This window comes from Macrotis lagotis, chromosome 5 (assembly GCF_037893015.1).
Source record: "Macrotis lagotis isolate mMagLag1 chromosome 5, bilby.v1.9.chrom.fasta, whole genome shotgun sequence".
In the NCBI taxonomy this organism is placed as follows: Eukaryota; Metazoa; Chordata; class Mammalia; order Peramelemorphia; family Peramelidae; genus Macrotis; species Macrotis lagotis.
This window is the reverse complement of record NC_133662.1, coordinates 224,887,531-224,900,425: the sequence shown is the minus strand read 5'-3', so window position 1 is coordinate 224,900,425 and position 12,895 is coordinate 224,887,531. Positions and strand designations below refer to the sequence as shown.

The following is a 12,895-nucleotide window of genomic DNA, read 5'->3' as shown; positions in this document are numbered from 1 at the left end:
TTTGATCTACTTTCTCTTCAACTTCCTCAGAGACTAAGGTGACAACAGGATGACAATGAAATAGCACCCTGTGAATCTAGAGGATTTCCAGAGGAATTAAGTTGAAGATCTAAGCATTTAAAATACCTACCACATGTGCCCAAAGTCTTGTACAATTGCAAAATTATTGTCAGAATTGCCAATATCACCAAAAGTAACTCTGCCTCTATAAGTTTTCTTTTCTCCATTTTGCTCCTTGGGATACCCTACCTCGTTGAACCATAAACTCCTTAGAGGTCATCTAGCTGTTTAACATTCCATCCAATTCAACAATCCCTTGGTGACATGGCAGAAAAGTCATTCAGTTTCTGATCAAACATATCTCTCTTCTTCCCTCATCTGCCTTCTCCCTGAAACAGTGAACTCTTTCATGAGGCAGACTATTCTACTGATCCAAAAGTTAATTCTCCTGTTAAGACAAATCTGCTTCCTCGTAACATTCACTCATTAGTTCCCATCCCTCTCCACCATGAAGTATCCCCCATACCTCAATACTCGCATGGAAGTTTTTAATCTTTACGAATAGTGGCAAAGAGAATTTGTTGCGATTATCTTGCAATCTATTGCCTATTACAGGAGTATCTACAGTGATGACTAGAGCTTTGTAGCCTAGGGTTTCCGCTCTCTGGATCAGCTGCTTTGTGACTTGCTTGTCTCGTTGTATATATATTTGAAACCATCGGAGGCCATTGGGTGCACTTGATACAATATCCTCAAAGGAGCATGTGGAAAAAGTACTGGAAACGTAGCAGATATTCAAGGCTTGTGCTGCTACAAGAGACAATCAATATGAGAAATGAATTGGAAAAGAGGACATAGGGGTGTTTTTTTTTTTTCCTGTGTGTTTTGTTTTGTTTTTCTTCCTCTGATTGGGGATAATATAGTCTACAACCAGTCTAATACAGTTGTCCTAGCTCTCTGGACTTTGGAAAGGAGTTGCATCCATCAAGGCTGTACATCTCATAATGTTGTTGATGTATACATTGTTCTCTTGACTCTATTCCCTTCACTCAGCATCAGAACCTGTAAGTCATTCCATGCTTCCCTGGAGTCCAATCCTTTATGGTTTCTTATAGAAAAATAATATCCCATATGTTTATGTACTTGTTTAGCCATTCCCCAATTGATGGACATGCCCTCAGTTTCCAATTCTTTGCCACTGCAAAAAGAGCTGCTGTGAATATTTTGGAACAGGTAGGAAAATACACATCAAAAAAACCAAACACCCCTACCGAATCTGATGAACACTTTATAAAAAGGATCTCTTATGTATCTCTTTCTCTTAATCCTAATTCCTCATGTCAAAGATTACTAATTTGTAAATGTGTGTAAAAATATTATGTAAAATGCTTCCCTCCTGAGGGGAGGAGGGTGGGAAGGAAGGGTGGAGGGGAATTTTGTAACTTGGAAATATGCATACAAATGGATGAAAATTTAAAAAAGAAAAGGAAAAGAGGATATAGGAATCCTGGCTTGGAATTAGAAAGCTCTTGGTATAGAACTGTTTCTTATCATAGTTTCTGGAGTGATTTGAGACAAACCATTTGGCCTTTGTGTCTCAGTTTCTTTTATTCCAGGGAAGGTTTTGGGATGTAGGTGCAGGAATGTAGGACAAAAGTCACCAGTAGGCCTTCCAATTTGGCTAAATGATGAATCTGAATGGTTCTGTTTATAGAAGTGAGGGGACATAATAGGAGCTGAAAGGAATTTACTCATAATGACCTGCATATCAAACAGGGTTGAGTGAGTTCTCATGTGAGAGAAAGCCATAGGTGACAATCAGGGAGTCTACACAGCTTCCTCATTTTTTTTTAGGTTTTTGCAAGGCAAAGGGGTTAAGTGGTTTGCCCAAAGCCACACAGCTAAGTAATTATCAAGTGTCTGAGGCCGGATTTGACCTCAGATCATCCTGACTCCAGGGCCAGTGCTCTATTCACTGCGCCACCTAGCTGCCCCTGCTTCCCCATTTTCAATATGCTTCCTACAGGGCTTCATTTCTACTGAGAATGATGCCATTAACAAAAGGGATTCTTGACTCCTAGTTCAGTACTCTACCCATGTACCAACTAGTCACTTGGAAGAGGTATTAGATGTTGCATAAAGACTCTGCATAAGACAGCATCACCAGGAGCCTTGGAAAGAAGCTGGGTAAAAGCAAATTTAGACTTGTCACAAAAAAAATACTTCCTAGCAATCTGAACTATCTAAGAGTAGATTGGACTGCTTCAAAAGCTAGTAGGGTCTCATTGGAAGTCTTCAAGAAGAGACTAGATGACTATTGTCTGTAAGTTATATTTTGGGGAGAATTCCTTTTAGTGAGCTGGAATAGATAGACTCTGAGGTTTATTTCAACTCAGATTCTGTGACTTATATTAGAAAAGGGTATATATTCTCTTCAGGAATACAAGACTCACTTTAAAGGACAACATGGGGAGGATAGTGTTTTCTAGAAGGACTTGGGTCATATTCTTTATAGTATGATTTCTCTATGTAGGCAAGAAAGAATATTTGGGCTTAGTACCTTTAGCTGTACTCTGTTCTCCATCAGGCCAACATAGACAGTGAAAGCCAGTAGGGCCAATGCAAACTGGGAAGCTGATCTCAGATCCTTGGATGGTGGTTCTGGTGTCGACCACAGACATATCTCTTAGATAACGGGGACGGAGACGAATTCTGAAAGGCAAAACAACAAGGTTATCTTCTTAGTAAATGTACTATTGGGTCCCAGGCTCTTCAGATCAGGGATTCTGAGATGGGAAGAGTCTGTTCATGTTGGGTTTATTGAACAGTCACAATATCCTAGATGTGGAAAATGCACATGGCTCAGTCCTTTACATTCTTAAAAACTTTTTTTTTTTGCTTCCTAGTGATAATAGGTTGAAGGGAAATAATTTGTGCAAAGTGACACAAGACAAAAGTGATGGAATGGGGCTTGAAGCCAGGTCTTCTGATTCTGGACATACCATTTTAGAAAGAATGTGGCAAGTTGGAGCATAAGTAGAGGATGATCTGAATGGTAACAAGACGGCTAGGTGGTACAGTGGACAGAGCACTGGCCCTGGAGTCAGGAGTACCTGAGTTCAAATCCAACCCCAGACACTTAGTAATTACCTAGCTGTGTGACCTTGGGCAAGTCACTTAACCACATTTGCCTTGCAAAAACCTAAAGAAAAAGATCAACTTACTGCAGCTGGGTAGGCTTATTTAAAGGAAGCTACATGGAGCAGTGGAGAGAGTGCTGGTGCTGGAATCAAGAAGACCTGAGTTTAAATCTCCCCCCCTCAGATTTACTAGCTTTATGATCCTAGATAAGTTTTGAGGATGGAAAGCAGGACATGGCCATGTTCTAAAGAATCTTAAAAAAACTACACAGAGAGCTTTCTGTCCTAGAGGCTATATAATAGGGGGCAGTTAGAAGTTACTTAACTGTACTTTCCTCATCTGTAAAATGGGGATAATAAGTGCACCTATCTGAAAGGGTTGTATGGGATATTATTTATTAAATACTCCAAACCCCAAAGTGTCACATAAATGCTAGCTATTATTACTTAAAAACAGTTGGTCTTGTATTCTCTCCCTTTATGTATCCTCCTGCCCATTAGTCTCTTTTCCAGGGCAATTCAGCTCATTTTTTTCAGTTGACCCTCATTCGTAACAGACTCAAAATCCTTATCAACCCAATTGCCCTCCTCTGGTCATTTGTGGCCATCATAAAATAAAGTGCCTTATCTTGTCTCCAAATCTAGATTATAAGCTCATGAAAGGTTGGAAGTAAGCAATATTTTCTCTCTTTGTATCTATTATTATTGTTATTTCCAGGAAAAATACTTGTCATACCAATTATTATACAATGGCATTTCTTGTCCTAGTCTTTTCCAGTTTTTGAGGCATCACTGAGCTCTCTTTCATCTTTAATACCTCTTGACCCTCAATTTTTGTTCTCTATTATTTAGTTCAAATTTTCTCATTTTCTTTCTCTTTCTCCCTCATAAACAGATACATACGGATCTAATAAAAAGACAGGAGAACAGCACTATGCTATATAGGTTATAGAGGGAAACTTGGCTTATCTAATATATATACATACATATATATGTATATATATACATATATATATGATTAATCATATAACTGGCATTCTCCCTTAACTCTATTCTCCTCTTAATGGATTAGCAACCTCTCATTGCTAGAGATTTTAATAGAGTCCCATATCATTTCCCTTCAACCTTTTATGACAGGAACCAAAGAAAGAAATTCTTAAGAATTTAAAGGACTGAGATGTGTTTTCTTTGTATCTAGAATAATGTAACAGATCACTAAACCCAACATGAACAGAAAAAGATAGGCAGACAGAAAGACAAAGACAGATAAGGGGGGGAGGAAAGGAGAGAGAAAGAGATGGAGAAAGAGATAGAGACAGAGACAGGGAAAGACAGAGATAGAGACAGGTAGAGAAAGGGGAGAAAGAGAGAGAGAGAGAGAGAGAGAGAGAGAGAGAGAGAGAGAGAGAGAGAGAGAGAGAATGGATATATAACACCAAACTTTTTATATGCTGAGATATTCTCATCTCTTGTGATGCATTCATCAGCTCCTCCTTCAATGAATTCCCAAGTGGACTTAGGAAGATTCTCTTTGGCATATGCTTTAAAGTCAGCCAGACATATGAAATTCATTTTCTGGAAGGACCTTGGAAAAGGGAGAATAGTCAAAATATGTCAGGTACAGAGCAATAAGGGAAAGGGAAATGACAGTTAAGAAGAATAAAGCAATCCCTGCCTATGTTTGCAGCAATGGCCACTTTAGACTTTTGCTAATATAGACTAAGGGACATGTTAACATGTTAATATTTTTAACATAGAGTTAGAAGTAATGTAGAATTCTAGTTGTTTGACCATGTAGCTATTCTCATGGTTTCTGCCTCTTATGTGTGTGTGAATTTACATTGCTAATGAATTGACTGTGACCATGAGGGAGCCAGGGTGGCAGATACTGTGCTCTCTCCCCTGTGGGGTTGACTGTACCATGGGGAGGATAGGAGTACCAGAAGATGTGGAGAGAGAGGAGAGCCCAGGTAATACCTAGGGAGATTTTAATGAAAAAATGACCACATTGACAGATCTTTTAGGGGGTATTTAAGGGAGCCAATTAGTGAGGACAATGGTCCCTCTTGGATCAAATTGGCCTTTACTTTGTAGTGAAAGAGACCTTGTCCAGAGAAACTGGGACTTCTGTTAAGTGTTCCTAACTTTCCCTTGGAACCATCATTAATCAAGCCTCTTAAAAGATTTTGAAGTGGCAGAACACATCAAAGATCAGGGTGAAACATCTTCCAGAAGGGTAGCATCAATAAGCCAATGCAAGGGTGGCAGGGTGAGGCAGGAGTCCAAACCTAAGACCCTCAGCTGTGGGAGTAGAAGCTTTAGGAATTGGGACTTAGCTGCATGATGGGCAGCTCCAGTGAGGGGCCCAGCAAAGCCCAGCACTCAGATTCAACCTGTGAGGTTGGTCTAGACTGCCTGACCCTGATTGCCAACTTCTGGAGTTCTGAGCTGGGAGGAGGACCTGATGTTCTTGCCTGAGGATTCCAGGTGTTCCTAGCTCAGGGCAACTTAGTTCCCTAGCACTGAGAGTCAATCTAGAGAGAGCCTTTGGGTTCCTGGGCAAACAGCTCATTGTGGAAACAGCCCCAGGTGACTTCCTTGTTGAGAGAGCCTTTCATGTTTCCAACTTGGCTGGCCTAGTCAGTGACTATGCTGAGATAGCTCCAGGTGTTTCCATTGTGGGGAGTGGGCAGTGGACACCTCTAGCAGACAGGGTCCAGAAAGAGAAAGCCTCAGGCTTCCCTTCCCAGTCAGTCAACTGAATAGCCCCTAGGAGTTCCTAACATCACCAGCCCAGGACAGTTAGCAAGCCTCTAGGACTCTCAACACTGAAGGTCTGTAAGTAAGACCCTTCCCCAACACAAAAATCTTGGGACAGGTAACAAAACTCTAAATGAGTAAAGGCCAGAGAAAAGCAGGATCCATTGAAAGATACCCTGGAGATAAGCATGAGCAAAATATCAGCTCAGACAAGGAAAGCAGAAGGGAGCTACATGTGAAACAATGAAGGAGAATATGGATTGGTCTCTACCTAGAAAGTCTTCTTTTTTTCTTTTTTAGGTTTTTGCAAGGGAAACAGGGTTAAGTGGCTTGCCCAAGGCCAACAGCTAGGTAATTATTAAATGTCTGAGACCGGATTTGAACCTAGGTACTCCTGACTCCAGGGCTGGTGCTTTATCCACTATGCCACCTAGCCACCCCTAGAAAGTCTTCTTAGAAGAGATTAGAAAGGATTTTAAAAATCAAATGGAAAAATTGAGAAAAGAAATGCAAGAGACAATTAACATCTTGTAATAAAAAAATGAAGAAGAAAACAAATCCTTTAAAAATACAATTGGACAAATGAAAAAGGAGAAGCAAAAGCTGAATGAAGATAATATCTCCCTGAGAAATAGAACTGGAGTAATGGAAGGTAATGATTTCATGAGAAACCAAGACTCAGTTAAACAAAATAAAAAAATGAAAAAATAGAAGAAAATGTAAATATCTGATCAGTAAACAACTGACCTGGAAAATAGATCCAGGAGAGATCATTTAAGAATAATTGGACTACTTAAAGCCATGATCAAAAGAAGAGTATGAACTCCAATTCTTCAGAAAATCGTCCAGGAGAACCACCCCCCCGCCCCAGTGTCCTCAAAACAGAGGGTGAAATAGTTATTGAAAGAATCCATCAATTATCCCCTGAAAAGGATTCCAGAATGAAACACTAGGGAACATTGTAGCCAAACTTCAGAATTATCAGATCAAGGAGAAAATTCTTCAAACAGTAAGAAACAAGCAATTCAAATACTGAGGAGCTGCAGTCAGGATTACATAGGACCTGGATACATCAATGTTAAAGAATTGAAGGACCTGGAATATGAAATTCTGAGATCAAGGGAGCTTGGATTACAACCAAGCATCAAACCCCCAGCAAATGTAAGCATATTTTTACAGGGGAAAAGGTGAATATTTAATGAAACAGTGACTTTTAGAGTCAAGATGGCAAAGGCAGGGATTCCTGCAAGCTCTCCACAAAACCACCCCAAATATCCTTAAATAATGATTGTAACCAAATTCTAGAGTGGCAAAACCCACAAAAAGATCAAGTGAAGCAATTTTCCAGCACAAGAAAACTTGGAAGATCCATGGAAAAGAGAAATGATAAATGTTGGAAAGGATGTAGGGAAACTGATTTTCTGTTGGAGAAGTTGTGAACTATGTTTGGAACTATGCCCAAAGGTTATGAAACCATGCCTACCCTTTGGCATAGCATTACCACTGTTCAATCTGTATTCTTGAAGAGATAAATTATGGGAATCCATATGTATAGAGATATTTCTAACAGCTCTCTTCTAGTGATGGGAAGCTGGAGACTGAGAGGATGTACAGTGGTTGAATGGCTGAACAGATTGTGATTTGTGATTGAGATTAAATGTTGTAGTACCAAATTAGAAATCCTAAAAATAAAAGGAGAAATTAATAAAATTGAAAGCAAAAAAACTATTGAATAATAAATAAAACCAAAAGTTGGTATTATGAAAAAACCAATAAAATTGATAAACCTCTGGTCAATTTGATTAAAAAAAAAGAAAGAAGAAAACCAAATAGCTAGGATCATAAATGAAAAAGGTGAACTCACCACCAATGAGGAGGAAATTAAAGTAATAATTCGAAATTATTTTGCCCAACTCTATGCCAATAAATATGATAATCTAAGTGAAATGGATGAATATTTATAAAAAATATATAAATTGCCCAGGTTAAATGAAGAAGAGATTAAATACCTAAACAAACCTATCTCAGAAAAAGAAATTCAATAAGCCATTACTGAACTCCCTAAAAAAAATCTCCAGGGCCTGATGGATTCACAAGTGAATTCTACCAAACATTTAAGGAACAATTCGTTCCAATCCTATATAAACTCTTTGGAAAAATAGGGAAAGATGGAACTCTGCCTAACTCTTTCTATGAAACCAATATGGTACTGTTACCTAAACCAGGAAGAGTTAAAACAGAGAAAGAAAACTGGAGACCTATCTCCCTGATGAATATAGATGCAAAAATCCTAAATAAAATCTTAGCAAAATGATTACAACAAGTCATCACTAGGATAATACATTATGATCAAGTAGGATTTATTCCAGGAATGCAGGGTTGCTTCAATATTAGGAAAACTGTTAGTATACTTAATTATATCAACAACAAACCTATCAGAAATCATATGATCATATCAATATATGCTGAAAAAGCTTTTGACAAAATACAGCATCCATTCCTATTAAAAACACTAGAGAGTGTAGGAATAAATGGACTGTTCCTTAAAATAATGAGCAATATCTATCTGAAACCATCAACAAGCATTACACTATATGGTGAGAGGCTAGAGGCATTCCCAATAAGATCAGGGGTGAAACAAGGGTGCCCATTATCACCACTACTATTCAATATTGTATTAGAAATGTTAGCAGCAGCAATTAGAGAAGAAAAAGAAATTAAAGGAATTAGAATTGGGAAGGAAGAGACAAAACTCTCACTCTTTGCAGATGACATGATGCTCTACCTAGGAAATCCCAAGAAATCATCTAAAAAACTACTGGAAACAATTAACAATTTTAGCAAAGTTGCAGGTTATAAAATAAACCCTCATAAATCCTCAACTTTTCTATATATGTCTAGCAAGAAACAGCAGGAAGAGCTAGAAAGAGAAATCCCATTCAAAGTAACCTCAGACAATATAAAATATTTGGGAGTCTATTTGCCAAGACAGACTCAGAATCTTTTTGAAAACAATTATAAAACACTTCTCACACAAATTAAATTAAATTTAAATAGCTGGGCAAATATCAACTGCTCATGGATATGTAGAGCTAATATAATAAAAATGACAATTCTACCAAAACTAAGCTATCTGTTTAGTGCCCTACCAATCAAAATTCCAAAAAATTACTTTAACGAGTTAGAAAAAATTGTAAGTAAATTCATATGGAGAAATAAAAAGTCAAGAATTGCCAGGAGCTTAATGGAAAAAAAAGTGCAAAAGAAGGTGGCTTAGCCCTACCTGATCTAAAATTATATTATAAAGCATCAGTCATAAAAACTGTTTGGTATTGGCTAAGAAATAGAGTGGTGGACCAGTGATGTAAAAGCAGGAGATGATTATAGTAATCTGCTGTTTGATAAACTCAAAGAGTCTGGCCATTGGGATAAAAACTCTCTCTTTGATAAAAATTGCTGGGGAAAATTGGAAGTTAGTATGGAAGAAACTTAGATTAGACCAACACCTCACACCCTTTACCAAGATAAGATCCAAATGGTTACAGGACATAGACATAAAAAACAATACTATAAGCAAATTAGGAGATCAAGGACTAGTCTACCTGTCAGATCTATGGAAAGGGGAACAGTTTATGACTAAGGAAGAGTTGGAGAATATCACCAAAAACCAATTAGATGATTTCAATTACATTAAATTAGAAAGCTTTTGCACAGATAAAACCAATGTAACCAAGATAAAAAAAAATGTAATAAACTGGGAAACAATCTTTACAACTAATGATTCTGACAAAGGACTCATTTCTAAAATATACAGAGAACTGAGACATATTTTAAAAACAAAAAGCCATTCCCCAATTGACAAATGGTCAAAGGATATGCAAAGGCAATTTACAAATGAGGAGATCATAGTAATCCATAGCCATATGAAAAAATGTTCTAAATCATTAATTATTAGAGAAATGCAAATTAAAGCTTCTCTGAGGTACCACCTCACACCTCTCAGATTGGCCAGTATGACCAGGAAGGATAATGATCATTGTTGGAAGGGATATGGGAAATCTGGGACACTATTACACTGTTTGTGGAGCTGTGAACTCATCCAACCCTTCTGGAGAGCTATTTGGAACTATGCCCAAAGGGCAACAAAATGTGCATACCCTTTGACCCAGCAATACCATATTGGGTCTATACTCTGAAGAGATGAGGAAAAAAGGGTAAAAACATTACTTGTACAAAAATATTTATAGCAGCCCTGTTTATGGTGGCAAAGAATTGGAAATCCAGTAAATGTCCTTCAATTGGGGAATGACTTAGCAAATTGTGGTATATGTATGTCATGGAACACTATTGTTCTATTAGAAACCAGGAGGGATGGGATTTCAGGGAAACCTGGAGGGATTTGCATGAACTGATGCTGAGTGAGATGAGCAGAACCGGAAAAACACTGTACACCCTAACAGCAACATGGGAGTGATGTTCAAACTTGAAGGACTTGCATCAGTGCAACAATCCGGAACAATTTTGCCCTGTCTGCAAAGGAGAGTACCATCTGTATCCAGATAAGGAGCTGTGGAGTTTGAACAAAGTGCAAGGACTGTTCCCTTTAATTTAGGATACTCATACCACAATATTACTTCTCTTTTTCCCTTCAACCAAATGCTCTTTTCTGTGATAGTTCCATTCAGTTCATGAATTTCCTTATATGTATCTTCTGTATTTTTTGTACCCAGTGAATTCTTTTTGGATGAAATGCACCGTTCTATTGATACATTTCAGTCATAAGTCATATCCCACCAATTCTTGGATTTGGATATGCCTGTCATATTGTTAAGAGTCTATGAAGGTCTCAAAGCACCCTTAAAGGTGATGTGTAAACAGAAATATAATTAAAAATAATTTGTTGTTGTTTAAACAAAATATTAAATGTTGTTCTGTCATGGGAAATGATGAACAGGATGCTCTTATTAAAAACTTAGATGAGCAGACACAATGGGAAATGTACCTTATACAAAGTGAGAACAATATTGCAGGATGATCAGCTGTGAATGACCTACCTTCTTTCAGCAATACTGTGACCCAAGGGAACTGTGAAGGACTTATGACAAAGAATGCTATCCATCCCAAAGTCAGAGCTGATGAGATCTGAATATAGACTGATGCATACTTTTTTCCCCACTTTATTTTTCTTGAGGTTTCTCTTTTGTATGTACATGTATGTGTGGGGTTTTGTCATCTTTTACAAAATGACTATTGTAGTAATGTTTTTCATGGCTACACAGTCTTAACTACACCAAGTAACTTGCTTTCTCAAGTGAGGGGAGTGGGGGAGGAAGAGAGAGAGAATTAGGAGCTCAAGGTTTTGGAAGTAAATGTTGAAACTTATCTTTGCATGTAACTGGGGAAAAATTAAAAATAAATAAAAATTTTAAAAATAAAATAAAAAAAGAAATAGGTGACTTTCAAAGTTTCCTTATGAAAAAAAAAACAAAGCTGAACAGAAAATCTGATCTTCAAACAGGAGACTAAAGAGATATGTGAAAAGGGGGTAAAAAAGACTGCTAATCAATAAGATTAAACTGGTTACATCCTTACCTGGGAGGACAATTCTCAAAACTCTTAGAATCATAACTCTATTAAAGAGTATATTTAGGCTGAAGGTATGAACATAAGTTGATTTTGATGGAATGATTTTCTTTTAAAAAAAAGACATGAAAGGGGCAGAGCCAAGATGGCGACAAGAAAGGATCTAGTGTTAGGAGCTCTCCAATAAAATTCATAAGCTAAGGACTCTAACTAAACTTTCCAGAGACAGAACCCACAAAGGGACCCAGTGAGGCAGTTCTCCTACTCAAGGTAACCTGGAGAAGAGCAGAAAGGCTCTGCTCCCCAGGTCGGAGGGGCGGCCTGCCAGAGGGGTGGCGACAGAGCCAAAGAACTTCAGCCTCCCGGAGGCAGCCCCAGGGCACTGAGAGCCACTGCTCACAGCAGTGGGGAAGTCTCCTGAGCTGCACCCCAAGGAGCACTGGGCACAAAGTGGGGGAACAGCAGGGGACCTCTGCCAGAGTGAGCACATGGAGCCCAGCCCTCAGGGCACACAAAGAGCAGCATGGCCACCCCAGCCCAGATCGGGAAACAAAAGCAGACTGAGCAGGTAACCAGGAGCCCCAGGGCATGAGCCCATTGAGCTGAGGGAGGGGAGTGAAGAGAGACTGCCGAGCTCTGTCCTCTGCCTCTGCAGTGGGACTCTGGGGCTCTGAACACATTCAGATCCTGATCACAGTCTAGGCCCCCCCATAGAACAGCAGCACCCCCCCCCACCTCAGCCCCGTGGCAGAGGGGGGCGTTTATGGTCATTCACAGACCAGGAGGGAGGACAGAGACTCACACACTGAGACCCTTGTGGGAGTGTCCCAAAAGCTCAGGAGCACCCCTAAAACCAGGCCCAGGCTGGGAAAATGAGCAAGCAGAGAAACAAAAGGAAGACTATTGAGAAATATTTTGCAAATGAGCCCAAGAAGGATCAAAATACTCAGTCTGAAGATGAGGAAGCACAAGCTCCTGCATCTAAAGACTCCAAGAAAAACAGAAATTGGGCTCAGGCGATGACAGAGATCAAAAAAGACTTTGAAAATCAAATGAGGGAGTTGGAAGAAAAACTGGGAAAAGAAAGGAGAGAGATGCAGGAAAAACATGAAAATGAAGTCAGCAGCTTAGTCAAGGAAATCCAAAAAAATGCTGAAGAAAATAGCATGCTAAAAACCAGCTTGGTCAAATGGATAAAACAGTTCAAAAAGTTATTGAGGAGAAGAATGCTTTAAAAAGTAAAATTGGCCAGATGGAAAAAGAGATAAGAAAACTCTCTGAGGAGAACAAATCCTTCAGACAAAGAATAGAATTCAGGGAGACTGATGAATTTACCAGAAATCAGGAATCAATACTTCAAAACCAAAAAATGAAAAATTAGAAGAAAATGTGAAATATCTCATTGAAAACTG

At 38.7% G+C, this 12,895-nt stretch overlaps 1 protein-coding gene and 1 long non-coding RNA gene across 3 annotated transcripts in view; one reads left to right on the top strand and one right to left on the bottom strand.

Moving 5' to 3' along the window:
• The window catches only part of LOC141488480 (uncharacterized), a 60,903-nt gene that overhangs the window by 20,948 nt on the left and 27,060 nt on the right, over positions 1–12,895 (top strand). The window lies entirely within an intron of this gene.
• The window catches only part of HAO2 (hydroxyacid oxidase 2), a 42,574-nt gene that overhangs the window by 20,629 nt on the left and 9,050 nt on the right, over positions 1–12,895 (bottom strand). Inside the window, exons 3-5 of one of the 2 annotated variants that reach the window (XM_074188572.1) lie at positions 4,582–4,725; positions 2,561–2,712; positions 527–810 (exon numbers count right to left, since the gene is read on the bottom strand). In XM_074188572.1, the coding sequence (XP_074044673.1) occupies positions 527–810; positions 2,561–2,712; positions 4,582–4,712 (567 nt within the window). In that variant the 5' untranslated portion in view covers positions 4,713–4,725. The remainder of the gene's footprint in view (positions 1–526; positions 811–2,560; positions 2,713–4,581; positions 4,726–12,895) is intronic. The other variant, XM_074188573.1, reaches the window with a different exon arrangement.